The 16,840-nt window shown below is 43.8% G+C and overlaps 1 protein-coding gene across 1 annotated transcript in view; it reads left to right on the top strand.

Annotated features, from left to right (window-relative positions):
- LOC121865665 (probable 3',5'-cyclic phosphodiesterase pde-5) overlaps window positions 1-16,840 on the top strand; it is a 115,407-nt gene that overhangs the window by 66,390 nt on the left and 32,177 nt on the right. Inside the window, 4 exon segments of the mRNA XM_042365190.1 lie at window positions 2,644-2,681; window positions 8,529-8,722; window positions 9,653-9,800; window positions 14,042-14,271. Of these exon segments, the coding sequence (XP_042221124.1) occupies window positions 2,644-2,681; window positions 8,529-8,722; window positions 9,653-9,800; window positions 14,042-14,271 (610 nt within the window).

Genomic DNA, 16,840 nt, shown 5'->3' with positions numbered 1-16,840 from the left:
CTCCCATCAGGTGGTAGTGTGGTGCATCACTCCCATCAGGTGTAGTGTGGTGCATCACTCAGGTAGGGTGGTGCATCACTCCCACAGGTGTGCATCACTCCTGTCAGGTGTGTGGTGCATCACTCCCTGGTGGTGGTGCATCACTCCTGGGTGGGTGGTGCATCACTCCTGGGTCAGGTGGCCAGGTCACTGGCCAGTAGTGTGGTGCATCACTCCTCAGGTGGTAGGGTGGCATCACCCTGCCAGGTGGTAGTGTGGTGCACCACTGCCCAGTGTATGGTAGTGTGTGGGTGCATCACTCCCATCAGGTGGTAGTGTGGTGCATCACTCCTGGGTCAGGGTGGTAGTGTGGTGCATCACTCCTGTCAGGGGTGGTAGTGTGGTGTCACCTTGCAGGTGGTAGGGTGGTGCATCACCCTCTGTCAGGTGGTAGGTGGTGCATCACTCCTGCCAGTGGTAGTGTGGTGTATCACTGGTGTGGTAGGGGTCATCACTCCTGTCAGGTGGTAGTGTGGTGCATCACCCTGTCAGGTGTAGGGTGCATGTGGTGCATCACTCCTGCCAGTGGTAGTGTGGTGCATCACTTCCTATCGGGTGGTAGTGTGGTTGCATCACTCCCATCAGGTGGTAGTGTGGTGCATCACTCCCACAGCCAGGTGGGTAGTGTGGTGCATCACCTCCTCAGTCAGGTAGGTGGTGCATCACTCCCAGGTGGTAGTGTGGCATCACCCTGTCAGGTGGTAGTGTGGCATCACTCCTGTCAGGTGGTGTGGTGCAATCACCTCTGTCAGGTGGTGTGTGGCATCACTCCACCAGGTGGTAGGTGTGTGCATCACTCTGTCAGGTGGTGGTGTGGGTGCATCACTCCTGTAGGTGGTAGTGTGGTGTATCACTCCTGTCAGGTGGTAGTGGCATCACTCCTGTCAGGGTAGTGTGGTGCATCACTCCCGTCAGGTGGTAGTGTGGTGCATCACTCCCGTCAGGTGGTAGTGTGGTGCATCACTCCCGTCAGGTGGCAGCACACACACACACATGATTGGAAGTGGTGTGCAGGGAAGGTTTATTCACCCAGCAGTCTTGTCAATAGCTGTGTCCACTTTCATTAGACACCCGAGTAAAGATCCTGAAATAGATATAAGAAATTGCCTGTACCATTTTGTTACACGACATCCGTGTATTTTTATTTATTTATTTATATATTATTTTCTGTATTCAATAACGGTCTTATTTGTGTACCTGACTTTACCAGGTAGCATACAGGTGTGAGTTACCACCTTGGAACGTAAGTGTGTTTGGCTATGTATTTGTTTATCTCAGAACTCGTGTTCCTTAGAACATACAATTTTATCTACTTGAAACATAAGAAATCCAATTCATTGAGCTGTGGGTTCAGATTTACAAAGATTATGTTAATTAATATTGTTCCTTAATTACGACAGAGTATTTTAATTTCTAATATAATTTTGAACATAATTTTTTTTACAATATCTGACGCCTGAGGTGTTCTCACGTCTTCATTTACGAGGAAAATTCACAAATGGCGAATCTTTGAGAAACTTTCCCATGTGTTTTGAGGTCAGAGCTCCTACAGGGGTGGTGGGGAGGGGAGGAGTAGAGGGAGGGAGGGCGGGAGGAAGTGGGTTGTCAGCCAGTCACACATACTTCACGTCTTCCAGCTCCACTAGCACACAGTCTACGGGAGAGCGTAGCGGGAGTTAAGTTTACAGGACCAGTGTACACATAGCTAACACCACCATTAACACACACACACACACATACACACACACAAACACAATCACACACACACACACACACACACTCATAACTTCTCCATATTTAGAAAAAAATAAATAAGTAAATAATGAAAAATACGGGTAAATAAAAATAAACCAATTTAGTGGTAAACCGTGAGTTTGTGTGGAGCGTTTTGTCAGCAGAAGGATCTCCCTAAGATCTCGTATGTGTAAGATAACAGGTTTTTGTGGTATATTGCTGTTACTGGGTAAATATTGGCTTTTGTGGGGACGTAAAAATAGTTGAGATGTAAGAGCTACACAGGTATCGAGGAGATGTAACTTGCCAGCCAGGAGACGATGTGGAGGCTACAGTGACACCCACGAAACTGATGACCGATGGTGAGGAACGCAGGAACAAGTGAAAGAGTTAGTTAGCACTTTCTATTTACGAAGTATCACCTAACGCTAACATTACACGCTGATGCAATTTCGTCATACATTCGCATATATGCACTGTAATGCTGCTATCATGCACGACGTAGCACCTAGACTATCATGCACAGTTCATGCAGCTTTAAAATAATATTCATAGCGCTATATATGCCACAATATACACACACCCTAGAGTAATTGGCTTCATTCCACGATTTTTTGTTCTCTTTTTAATAGTCGATTTTTATGACTCCTCCATAAAAGGTAAATTTCAATCCGAATTATCAGGCAGAGATAATATTCCTTGAACATTAATAAAAAAGCTGTTTATATCCGGGTGTTGTTTATTCTGTGTTGACTAGCAGTAAACAAACTGATTCGCCAGAGAACTGTTTACTCCCGGCCTGTCCTGCCCTCCTGTGAGCCAGCCAGACCCTTGTGTACTAACCAACGCCTCTCTTTTGTTTATCCTCAGGTAAAATCATACGGAAGACTAGCTTATCCCGGTGGAAGGTAAGACTATTGTTTTTGTTATTAATGTAGGGTTGTGGTGTGGTGTTCTCCCTCAAAAGTATACTGTACTATACAAGTCAAATATTAAGTTACTTATCTTCTGTGTCTTTTTCATGTGTTTGTAACCTTAAAATAACGAAGTAAAATTTTTATGGGAGTATTAATTCCCCTGTTTTGATCTTATTTTTGTTTATGTTCTAGTCTTCATATATGGAGAAAATGTAGGTAAAACACACACACACACACACACACACACACACTTCATCAACATGTCCCCATCTTACCTGTGATATATTAAGTGGTAGATAGATAAAATATATAGATAATGTATTCAGTAAATTTGTGTCCTTGAGTAGATAGTTAACCCAGATAATTTATAGATTAATTCTCGTTCCAGTTTTCACATTACAAATCCCATCACTCTCACCACTACCCTCACCATTACCCCTCACCACTACCCCACCACCACCCCCTCACCCCACCCCACCCTACCCACCACTACCCTCACCATTACCCTCACCACTACCCCCCATCACCCCTCACCACTACCCCTCACCATTACCCCCCACCCCACCCTCACCATTACCCTCACCACTACCCTCACCACTACCCTCACCATTACCCTCACCATTACCCTCACCATTACCCTCACCATTACCCTCACCATTACCCTCACCACTACCCTCACCATTACCCTCACCATTACCCTCACCATTACCCTCACCACTACACATATATACAGTACATACAGCCAGCCTGGAGCTCTCATCCACCCTTGTTTATTATCGCCATATGGCTACTTTTAACCATCAAATTCTGCTTCGTCGCTTAGTCTCTCAAGTCTTCCCCACACAGAGTACTTTCCTTAAATATATAACTAAACATCTTTTTTCTCCTGTTATTAGCCTATTTTGTCGTTATATGGCCAGAGAAATGCGAATATCCTTAACTTTAATTAGATTTCTGGGTTCAGTATTAATTATTTTCTCTTACCAATAAGCCTCTTTTGTACCCAGTGATGGTTCTTAATTAGTGTTAAAAAAAGACAGAGTATTTTCATCTTTTATTTGGTACTTTCTTACTCTATGGTGGATCGTGGTTTGTGTTTTGGATGTACAAGTTGTCGGTGTTGAAGTGTACTGTCTCTCTGTCTCTCATCTACTACACTGGAGCCTAAAAAGCCAAATGAAAAGGTGAAGGAGAGAGATTGATCGAATGCCATATTAAACAACAATACCACCGCTGCCACCAACTCTCTGCCAACCAACAGTCCCACCGCTGCCACCAACTCTCTGCCAACCTACAGTCCCACCGCTGCCACCAACTCTCTGCCAACCAACAGTCCCACCGCTGCCACCAACTCTCTACCAACCTACAGTCCCACCGCTGCCACCAACTCTCTGCCAACCAACAGTCCCACCGCTGCCACCAACTCTCTGCCAACCTACAGTCCCACCGCTGCCACCAACTCTCTGCCAACCAACAGTCCCATCGCTGCCACCAACTCTCTGCCCACAGTCCCAACCAACTCTGCCAACCAACAATCCCACCGCTCTACCAACCTACAGTCCCACCAACCAACTCTCTGCCAACCAACAGTCCCACCGCTGCCACCAACTCTCTGCCCCCCCGCTCCCACCCACCGCTGCCACCAACTCTCTGCCAACCTACAGTCCCAGTCTCTGCTCTCTGCCACCAACTCTCTGCCAACCTACAGTCCCACCGCTGCCACCAACTCTCTGCCAACCAACAGTCCCACCGCTGCCACCAACTCTACCAACCTACAGTCCCACCGCTGCCACCAACAGTCCCACCCTGCCACCAACTCTGCCAACCTACAGTCCCAATCTGCCACCAACCTCTGCCAACCTACAGTCCCACCGCTGCACCAACTATCTGCCAACCTACAGTCCCACGCTCCCACCAACTCTCTACCAACCTACAGTCCCACCACACCAACTCTCTGCCAACCAACAGTCCCACCGCTGCCACCAACTCTCTGCCAACCCAACAGTCCCACCGCTGCCACCAACTATCTGCCAACCTACAGTCCCACCGCTGCCACCAACTCTCTGCCAACCAACAGTACCACCTCTGCCACCAACTCTCTGCCAACCAACAGTATCACCTCTGCCACCAACTCACCCTCAACCAACATTTCTCTGATCATTTCCTCAAGGGTGACATTTGGTGTTTTTCCCTCAAGTCATCCTCGAGCGTAGAGATAAAAATAATGACCTTGCTGTCCTTATTATGTCTCTGTGAGGGGCCTGACACAGCTGATAACAACCTCTACCTCCTCTTCCTTCCTTCCTTCCTCCTCCTTCCATATTTGGCTACTCTGTCTCATTTGTACTTTCAGTTTATTCTTATTTTGCTGTTTTTTCTGGTATTTATTTCTCTTTTTTATCTAATTGATGTTGTTGTTTTATTATTTTCCTTTTACTAATTACCAATCACGTTTGTTCATTTGGTTTGATTGTGTTAGTTTAGGTTTAATGTGTGCAATTGCCTCACCTCTTGCTTTAAGTGTGAGACTCGACACACACACGGTTGACGATGTACTGAATATTCTCACATCTAGAAACATTACATCAAATGAGCCCTTCACTAACAACCATCACTTGGCAACCATTTTTCCCTAGCAACCGGTTATACATAATAAAAAATATGACACAACGTGTTTGGTGTCATGTTAAAGTCATTTCTGCGAAATAAAATAATATAAACTATCACTGTATTTTCCTCTAACCTCGCTTGATCTTTCCCGACCCAGGTTAATAGGCCTACCTGTTTATTCTCAATTACCAGATCATATACAGGGTGGTTTAAAAAAGGTCCCTGTTTTCTTGGAAGAGTTAAAAATGTTTCCTGTGACCAACTGTAAGGAACATCAACTAGAGAGTATAATAGTTCCTGACGTGATTCACTAACTAAGGAAAAAGTGATCCACATTGCCTGTCATATTTCCTTGACAAGTTCCCTCCCAGTTACCAGATGAAGGTGAAGGATAACGATCTTCACTTAACACTGATTGCGACTCGCCTACTAGTGCCCCTGTCGCCTCCTGTGTTGTGTTAAGTGAGTCATTGTCGGAGGACTGATTGTTATTTGACAGTTTCTTGGTTTCTGAGATCTGAGAAGAGGTTTTGTGTAATACAGTGAGGAGTTACGTCACCTTGCTGCTCTATGACGAGGAGTAAACATCACCTTCACGTCACTATGATGCTCCAATGGGGCTCCGTCCATCTCTCTTGGGATTTGTAAAGGGGTTTTCAGGGTCTTGTGTGAGTGTACATTCCCTCTCCCACCACTCTCCCACCTGTTCCTGCTCCCTCTCCCACTACTCTCCCACCTGTTCCTCCTCCCTCTCCCACCACTCTCCCACCTGTTCCTCTTCCCTCTCTCACCACTCCCCCACCGGTTTATCTTTTCAGGGAGGCTTATTGAATCTTTTTCCCGTCGCTTTTGACATTTTCAAAGCCTCTGATAGAATATGGCGTAAAGGTTTGCCCTCCCGTCTCCTCACCTTTGACCCTCATCCACCATCTTACCTGTCTCATCAACCATCTTACCTGTCTCATCCATCACCTTACCTGTCCCATCCCATCACCTTACCTGTCTCATCCATCACCTTACCTGTCTCATCCATCACCTTACCTGTCCACATCCACAACCTTACCTGTCCTCATCCACCACCTTACCTGTCTCATCCATCACCTTACCTCTCCCATCCATCACCTTACCTGTCTCATCCATTGCCTTACCTGTCTCCATCCATCACCTACCTGTCCCTCATCCGCCACCTTACCTGTCCCTCATCCACCACCTTGCCTGTCCCTCATCCGCCACCCTTGCCTGTCCTCATCCATCACCCACCTGTCCTCATCATCCATCACCTTACCTGTCCTCATCCACCACCTTACCCATTCTCATCATTCACCACCTTCCTGTCCCATCCACCACCTTACCTGTCCTCATCATCCACCTTACCTGTCATCATCCACCACCCACCTGTCCTCATCATCCACCACCTTACCTGTCCCTCATCATCCATCACCCACCTGTCCTCATCCACCACCCACCTGTCCCTCATCATTCACCACCACCTGTCATCCACCACCTTACCTGTCCTCATCATCCATCACCTTACCTGTCATCATCCACCACCTTACCTGCTCTCACATGTCCTCACCTTACCTGTCCTCATCATCCATCACCTTACCTGTCCTCATCCACCACCTTACCTGTCCTCATCATCCACCACCTTACCTGTCCTCATCATCCATCACCTTACCTGTCCTCATCATCCACCACCTTACCTGTCCTCATCCACCACCTTACCTGTCCTCATCCACCACCTCACCAACGTATCACCACTAATTAAGATTTTCCTACATTCATCACCTTACCTTTGTCTCCTCACCACCACACTCGTCCTTTAGAAGTGAGGAAACATTTGTAAGCATCACAGAGACTGGCAACTCGACCGCCACTTGTTGCACCATCCTTTAATACTTCCCACTGGCCAAGAGTTTCCACACTATGGCCATTTTTTCTCGGTCTCTCTTTCAGGTATATACATTCTCCTCCTCTTCCTCCTCCTTTCATGTCCAACTGCTCTGCCACCAAACAAACTTACCGAGCCTGAGCCGTTCCAAAGAGCAGAGGAGTTGGCTACAGTAAATCCTTATTACAGCCCACACAGTATATAGTGCTTCGTGCCACGGTGTTCAGAGTTCATCCCAACACTTTCACCCTCTCACCCACCAACACAGACACCCGCTCACCCACCAACACAGACACCCACTCACCCACCAACATAGACACCCACTCACCTACCAACACAGACACCCACTCACCCACCAACACAGACACCCACACACCTACCACCATGGAGGCGTAAATATCTCCATGCCCACCACCACCACTACTACTACTACTTTGCTGTCACTCGAAATTGGGGAGGACGATCATCCAGCTATGATTGATACACTGATATGAGTTATTAGGGATGTCACCTAGGTTAGTGAGTTTTGAGGTGACTAAAGAGGCCGATACGGGACTCGCAGCGTCGTTCACATTCGCTGCACATGTGCAGGCCTCTATCTACTACGGGAGGGGCGGTGACAGCGTCTTTCCGGCGTTGGCGCTTGTCTGCCTTGGTATGTAGTCGGGCTAACTCGAAAGTATTGACACCTTCTCGTGTGGTGCTCCTCCAAGCGTTACGGTGTGGAATAGTCGTCTCCCAGGTGAGGGGGTCGATTTGGCACTTTTTCAGGTTTGTCTAAAGACTATTCTTATACCTTTTCAGTTGCCCGCCGGCGTTACGTTTATTATTCGTTAGGTGACTGTAAAGTAGCTGCTTTGGCAGTCTACTGTCGTACATGCGGGTAACATTGCCAGTCCAACGTAGTTGTTCATGGATAATGGTAGCCTCGATGCTCCTACAGTTGGTGTCAGCGAGAATACTGGCATTTGTTTTCTTGTCTCCCCAGCGAACTCGGAGGATGGCACGTAGACTACGTTGGTGAAAGTTTTCAAGTGCCTTGAGGTGCCTCCTGTATGTGACCTATGTCTCGCTGCCATATAGTACTATAGTAGACACCCACCAACACCATCACCCACACACCCACCAACACAAACAGCCATACACCCACCAACACAAACACCCACAAGTACAAATATCAACAAACTCACTGTCAGACTTACCCAAATTGTACAGAAGTGTGAGATTTGAGTGTAAACAGCTGACAGTATGGCAGTAAGTGACAAGGTTATAATACGTTCAGTTATGATTTTCCTGAAATGTATAAGTGGTAACCATATCGTCTCCCTTTCTCGCAGTTCTGTGTACATGCGGACAAACGCAAGATGTTGCAGGAACTGACGACGTCGCTTCACGTGCGTCCCAACAAGCCGCACGTGTTGTGGGAGCTGGCTCACTGCATCTCCTCCGCTGTCAACGCCGACGGATACAACCTCTACCTGGTGGACAGCGCCACCGCCACCCTACACCAATACATCGAGATCAAAGACGGGTTAGTAGGACGAACAGGGCTGGAGGGAGACCTTAGAGGGAGGAAAACGTGAGGGAGGCTGCAGGGTAGGCAGGGTGTGAGAGGACGTGGGAGGAGGCTGAGAGGAAGGCAGGGTGTGAGGGAGGACGCGGAGTGGACAAACTGTAGAGTTATGTGAAAACAGGTGAACTGAGGTGAAAGGGAGATAAAGAGACGGGAGAAGATGAAATAAAGGAGTGGGGGTGACTTAAGGTTTTTGATGATTGGGGAATGAAGGTGGAATGATAGAAAGGGGTGAGTAAAGGGCGGAAAAGCGTGGCAGCTAAGGGGTTTAGGGGTTGCTGTAGTTTAACTTAACTTTATTGGCAAAGCTTGGAGTAAAATTTTTGTCTGTTGTGAGTAATTCAGTCAGGTCTTGACGTTGAGGGTGCTATCGTTGTTCACTGCCACACAGGACAGAGGTTCATACACAAAGGGGATAACAGTATAGTGTATAAGTCACCTTCATAGTATAGGTCATATTCTTATTTATTTGTCTACTCTTTTTCTTCCTTTCTCTTGTTTTTACAATCTCTGTCATGTTATTTATTTTATTTTATCTTATCTCCCCTTTACTTAGTCTCTTATTATTTCTGTTTATCTAACTATTTTTGATTTTGTAGATAGAGAGAAGAGAGTGAAGGAGAAGGTTACCCCTCCCGTCTCCCCTCGCTATAAAAGAGGGCGAAGGAGAGAGAGGATAAGATTATATAAGGACTAGGAGAAACATACAATATCTTGCTTACCAGGGATAATGTGTGAGAGTTGCGTTATTACTGAGTCACTACATCACTTAAAGTATTCAGAGTTCACCATTAAACATTCACTCGGGAGGAGGGGGGGGGGTGAATAATGTGAGATCACCTTTATTATCTTATTTACTCATTCCGCCATCTTCCTCTACGTTGTCAGGGCAGAGGTGAAAAGCCCCGGGTCGTGGAGTTGTGACATCGGCACCGGGTCGTGGTTATGTGCCTGGGTGGCCAGCACACGACACGCCGTCCGCATCACCAACCCCAGCAACGACCCCAGGTTCCCCCGAGGCTGTCCTTTCGCTGAGGTAGGTCGTCCTTCATCTATCCAGGTCATCGTTTTGTCATGGTTGCCCTTCATGTAGGTCATCCTTCACCCAGGTCATTTTTCACCTAGGTCAATCGTCATCCAGGTATAAAAGCAGTACAGTCTTGCTCACCTAAACACTTGTTAAACCAATACGTGAAACAGGTCTCATTAATCCGCCAGAAATACCCTCACAAACAACCAATCACAAACACTATTCATCCTTCACTCTTCATTAACAACAATTTCCACACCGTAAACATAGAGATTTATTTCCAGGAGTTCTTGACGCTGTCCTCACACCAACCAGACAAAAACAAACACAATAACCAGTTATTTTCACCGAGATTTCTTTTAAGATTAGGATTTCGTGTTTAGGTTTTCATTTGATTGTTGTGGAGTGAGTCTCGTGGGGACTATTTATCTCACTTGTCGACATAGGTTTAGGTAACACTTTTGACAGATTAGGTAAGATCATGTCAAGTGTGTAAACAATCTCAGATGCTTAAGTTGACGTTGCGTGAGTGAACAGAATCGCCCCATTCACTCATTAGATATATATGATTCTTACCTACGAAATTAAACAGACAAACGGCATGAAAAATTAAATACAAACTCCTCTAGTCTAGAATAAATTAAACTAGCATTATATTTAAACACGAAATGACGGTCAGGTCGTAAACCCACAATAGAGCTATCGAACCCTGATCCCCTTGTGGAGTTAACGGAGTCTTATTTCTTAGGAATGAAACCTGATTGATATCATACTTTGTAATAGTTAATATATTTTTTAACTTGTAAAAAAAATGCACATCAATTTACCAGGTTTTACGAGAAATGTGTCTCTTTAATTGGTGTTTGAGAGAGTAGTCATGAACAATCGAAAACTAAAAGTTGATCGTCCCCGTCTTGTGCTGCTGGCTGGCCGGGACCTGGAGAGAGCCCAGCGCACACCTCCTCACCCAGCACAACAAAGACCAGTAACCCGGTTTATATTATCAAGTGTCTTTTGGTTAATTTTCCCATAATTGGTGTTATCTGAACGCTTCTCTGTAGTCTCACTTAAGCTCCAGAACAAAAACCTGAATTACAATAGCATCGAAATGGTAAAGAGACTTGACTGGGAGGGAAGAGTTGCCTTTGTTTCTAGTCAGGAGAAATAGTTAAAGAACGAAGCCTTGGGAATCCTTACACAGCACAGAGGAGAGGGATTATTCCATATGGATCCCTGTGAAGAAGAGACCCAGTTCCTGGAAAATATTAAGATGTTGTCAACAGGTGAGTCTTTTGTTCTAAACCCTGAAGAGAAGAGGACGAGTGTCTTTGAGAAGGTTCAAAGAGGAACTTGTTGACGGAGTGTAAAGGTTTGGGTGATGTGCAGGACTTTGCGTTGATAGTGACACTTTCTTTGACAATAAAGTGACAGTTTGTGTTAAAGGGGGAACATAGAAAAAAAGTGACACTAACAGAAATAGTTCATAATAGGTGAGATTGGCATAAGTGATAATTGTTATTTGTTAATCAAGTGGCTTTTGATGATAAAAAGTGGTAATTGATAAAAAAGGGATATATTTTGATAAAGAAATACAATTCGACTTGAAAGGGACACTTACAAATCAAAGTGTCCCTTAGAGATAATAATAGCACCTTAGATCTAGAAGTGCCTCTTTTAAGTTGCAGGAGACAACCACTTTTACCATCTGATTAGAATTCACTTGGAAATGTCAAAGTCACGTAGATAATCCTCACCCACAGTAAATAGATCTCCAGACTGAGTGTAGGACCTGTCTATGCACACTTACTCATCCACTTAAGTGAGTGTAGAACCTGTGTTGGTAAGTTTCTACTTCAACATACAATGTGTAACAAGTGTATTGATGTATATTTCACATTGTTTCCTTTAATAATCTGCATGACAATTATATTGTGAAGATCGTATCAGATATTATAATCATTAGTCTGTCTGTGTTCGTTAGGCATTTGTACAAATTTGCAGAGCTGAATTTTATAGAGGGGTCAAGTGGCCGTGTAACTTATTATTATTATTATTATTATTATTATTATTATTATTATTATTATTATTATTATTATTATTATTATTATTATTATTATTATTATTATTTTGCCTGGCCTCTTTCCGCCCCTGTATCAATATTTCCTCTAAACTATTACTTCTCAAGAATAAACTAAGCCGTTTTTCGACCAAAGTTTAGCAATAAATATCCTGGCGGCATGAAGTTCGGATGAAGTTGCTATCCCTTCAGAGGCTGTGAGGAGAAGGAGGAGGCTAGGAGACTATCAAACACTTACAGCAGTGGTTCCCAAACTTTTTCTGATCATTACCCACTTTTCATATATGATCCTTATCCATGGCCCCCCTCTCCCAATCCATATCTCTGGCTGGCTCAGCTGCTGACTGGCTGTTCTAGTGTGGTGGGGCTTGGGATTTTTATGTGTACATGTACATAGCCTCAGCTTATGGCCCCTAAATTTTGCTGGGGGGCCATAGCCCCCCAGTTTGGGAACCACTGACTTACAGGGTTGGGTTTCGTTTTCGTTTTAGTCCCGCACCTCCCGTGACTCTAAACTGTATTTACTGAACCCTGCCACTTCCTATGCTGATTTTCACCATAATTTCACAAGTTTACAATAATGTTCCTCTTTTTACATCACCGAATTAGCAATAAATGTATTAACTGAAAATATAAAGTGAAATTTAGGATTGATTGGTTAAGAATTAGTAGACTTACCTGAGCAGAGGTTACTGGTAGGGGGGGGGGGGAGGGAATTGCCATATTATCACACTGTTCTACCAGCTACCGAGTCTGGCTGGCCACTGGTTGCTCAGTGGCTGGTGGGCGTTTGGTTGGTGAGTGTGTTGTGTTGTGTTTACGAAGCTATATCAGCACCCACGTAACCCCAGACAACGTGATCTGGCAAATAATAAGACTGGTGTGTAAACTACAGGTGAGGTCAATAGGTAGGAACTTATGAGTTTTATGGTGATGTTTACTCGCTGCCTCTGGCCACCTGCTGGGCTCTCTAACAATCGAACTACTTGTTAGACCAAACCAAACAATGTTCGATATTATGGCAGGACAACTCTCGCTCTCTCTGTTGCGTATGTTTGTTTGTCACTGTAAAATATTCTAATATATACCACCGTCTTTGTTTACATCCTAAGAGGCGAATTTCCTAACTGTAATAACCTTATATACAATTTCTTAGGCATCACCAGCCAAGCGTGCACTGTCTGTCATTTTGGCAATGTCCGAGAACAGCATTACCACCAGAAGGAGTTGTATACAATTTCCTTCATTTTTTTCCACAGATTTTCTTATCATTATTTTAAGAGCCCCCCCCTCTCCCCACCTCCCGCTCGGCTAGGAAGTTAGGTAAAGTTAGGATGGTTTCTTTGGGTGGATAGGTCAGATTCTATTAGGATCTAGTAATTCGCCGCTGTGAAAAAAATGAGAGAAACCGAACAACTTCTGGTGGTTAGTGCTGTTCTCAGACATTACCAATTTGTTCAACATAAGTCAAAGTAAGTGAAAGAAATCAAGGTTATTCCTTACTACGCTGGTACCGTGGTGATTGAACATATACCAGGGTGATTGATAGCTGTGCCGTGGTGATTGAACATATACCAGGGTGATTGATAGCTGTGCCGTGGTGATTGAACATATACCAGGGTGATTGAACATATACCAGGGTGAGTGATAGCTGTACTGTGGTGATTGAACATATACCAGGGTGATTGATAGATGTACCGTGGTGATTGAACATATACCAGGGTGATTGAACATATACCAGGGTGATTGAACATAGACCAGGGTGATTGATAGCTGCACTGTGGTGATTGAACATATATACCAAAGTGATTGATAGCTGTACCATAGTGATTGAACATATACCATGGTTAAAGATAGCTGTACCATGGTGATTGAACATAGACCAGGATGATTGATGGCAGCACTGTGGTGATTGAACATATATACCAAATTGATTGATAGCTGTACCGTGGTAATTGAACATATACTAGGGTGATTGATAGCTGTACCGTGGTGATTGAACATATACCAGGGTGATTGATAGCTTTACTGTGGTGATTTAACATATATACCAAAGTGATTGATATCTGTACCTTGGTGATTGAGCATAAACCAGAGTGATTGATAGCTATACCGTGGTGATTGAACATATACCAGGGTGATTGATAAACTGTACCATATTAAATTTCAGGAGCAGGAGGTACACCACACGTTGTCCATGGTAGTGGTACAGAGCAACGGGGAACTGGCGGCTGTTTTGGAACTGTACCGTCGACAAAGTGGCGAGAATTTCCACGAGGAAGATGAGGAGATAGTGAACTCATACCTGGTGTGGGGTGGTATCGCTCTTCACTACGCTGAGCTCTACCACAGTATGGTTAAACAACGGACACTTAACGACTTCATCCTCTCCGTCGTCAAGTGAGTCTGTTTTGTTTTTTATCTTTTAGTTCTCTCGTGTATCACAATTTATCTTCGTTCCTTTGTGACTTATTTTTATTGTTTTTGTTTTCTATATTTTCTTTGTTATTAGTTTTTTTTTTGTTCTTATCTTTGTTTGTAAGTTATTTATTTTTCATGTTATTATTATGGTGTTGTGAGTTGTTTTGTCAGTTTGTGATGGTGTCAGTAAATGTTGTCTGTATGATGGTGTCAGTATATGGTGGTGTTAGTATATGATGGTGTCAGTATGTGTTGTCAGTATATGATGGTGTCAGTATATAGTGGTGTCAGTGTATGTGACGGTAGAGAGACCCCGCTAGGAGTCAGCACTTGTCAAGCTTCAACTAATTACCTGCCATCACCTGACCACGCCCACCTCCCAGGGGCATGTGTGAGAGAGAGAGAGATGGTTGATGGAGATGGTGGTACAATCACAAGAGGTGTGTGTGTGTGTGTGTATGTAACAGTGATACAACGTGCAAACAAGGTACAGGTAAACAATGGCGTAGCAGAAAGACAGGTGAGAAAAAATAATAATAATAATCCTCAGGTAAAAATATGTATTCAGGTCGTCGTCTCTCATCCCACCTCCTCCGTATCCCGCTTTAATCAGCTGTTCCCCTGAAAGTAATCATCTGATTTAGGTAAATATTAATAGATCCCCCGCCATGTTAACCTGCAGGGGCCACCATACTACACGCCGTCGAGATGGAAGTTCTTCCTCTGATACTGATTAAACTTTTATTATTATTATTATTATTATTATATTTATTATTATTATTATTATTATTATTATTATTATTATTATTATTATTATTCAGCTAAGATGGCGATGGGACTTTTTGTGCACATTTGAAATTAATTAGTTATTTTTGATAAGCGCTGACAGGTGCATTTGAAATTTTGTTACAGTCTGTTTAAACTTCTTTCATCTACTGTTATTTTGAGTTATTAAGGAAAATTATGTTGTTTATTTAATGTATGTTATTCCCTTTGTTATTTTCCTTGATTTGTGTTATTCATTTATTATTTTTCCTTGTTTTGTGTTACTACTTTAATGTTATTTTTCTTAATCTGAATTACTGTTGTAGTTCTGCTAAAATCCCTACTGATCATAGCTGCTACACATAATTAAACTTGAACTAATAGATGTTAGAGTTTGTGATGCTGAGAGTCGCGTGTGTGTGTGTGTGTGTCCGACTCTGCTTCCACCAATATTAATTACTATTCAGTGCATCCCTCACATAGCTCTGACTCAGTCCCTTTGATGCCAACTTTGACGGGTTGGCTCTGAGTATGATGTATATTGTACTTCCATGTTAAAATGGCATAAATCACGGGGATCATAGGGCGTGAACACATTTATTTAACACTATGTACCTATACGTTTGGGCTCTTTACTTCTTATTATTTTCACTCCCCTGGGTAGGTTAGGTTGGGTTAGGTTAGGTTAGGTTAGGTTAGGTTAGGTTAGGTTAGGTTAGGTTAGGTTAGGTTAGGTTATGTTATGTTATGCTCTTTTACTGCTATGAAGAAGGGAATGAAATTAACATGAGGTAATACAGTACTGCAGATCTTTTAGGTTAAGTTAATTAACTCTACGTGTTTTCTAACCAATCTGACCTAACCTGACCCGACCTAATATATGTTATGATGGTAAATGGCGTCTTTAAAGGAAACAGTAAGGTTAACTTTGTCATAACTACTTCACTAGACAAATGGGGACCTTTAACTTCTGTTCTTAATTTAAAAAAGTAATTAGAACGATGTGTCATTACCTAATTTATCATTGTAATTAATTGGGAGATGACCTTTAATTATAGGTCGGGTTAAAAGTCATTTGGTATAATTAATGAGGCGACCTGCACCTTCTCAAACTACCTGCAGACTCAGACACATACAAGGGGTGTGGTATAGTCTGACTTGGGACTTTCAAACCACACTGTAGGTCACCATACACACGACACTGTAGGTCACCATACACACCACACTGTAGGTTACCATACACACCATAATGCAGGTCACCATACACACCACACTGTAGATTACCATACACACCACGAGCGAGGTCACCATACACCACAATACAGGTCAATATATACACCACACTCCAGGTCACCAAACACACCACAATGCAGATCAGGCACCATACACACCCCTGCAGGTCACCATACACCACACTGTAGGTCACCATACACACCACACTGTAGATTACCATACACACCCCTGCAGGTCACCATACACACCACGATGCAGGTCACCATACACACCACACTGTAGATTACCATACACACCCCTGTAGGTCACCATACACACCACACTGTAGGTCACCATACACCACAATACAGGTGACCATTTTATCTGACACTATATTGTTTTTTTCTCAACACTATCACCAGCAATTTCATTTCCATAATTGCCAAAAGTGATCACCATTCTGGACTCAAAGCACACCGTGTCTTGTTCGCCATTGTACCTGTTGATTTGATTAAGGGACCGTGCAGACAGGTGCCGGATATTGGGAGTTGAAGATGACTCTGTGTGTGTG

The sequence above is a fragment of the Homarus americanus genome, unplaced genomic scaffold (genome assembly GCF_018991925.1).
Source record: "Homarus americanus isolate GMGI-L3 unplaced genomic scaffold, GMGI_Hamer_2.0 scaffold44651, whole genome shotgun sequence".
NCBI lineage: Eukaryota > Metazoa > Arthropoda > Malacostraca > Decapoda > Nephropidae > Homarus > Homarus americanus.
Note: the sequence above shows the minus strand (reverse complement) of the source record. Positions and strands in the feature narration are given on the sequence as shown.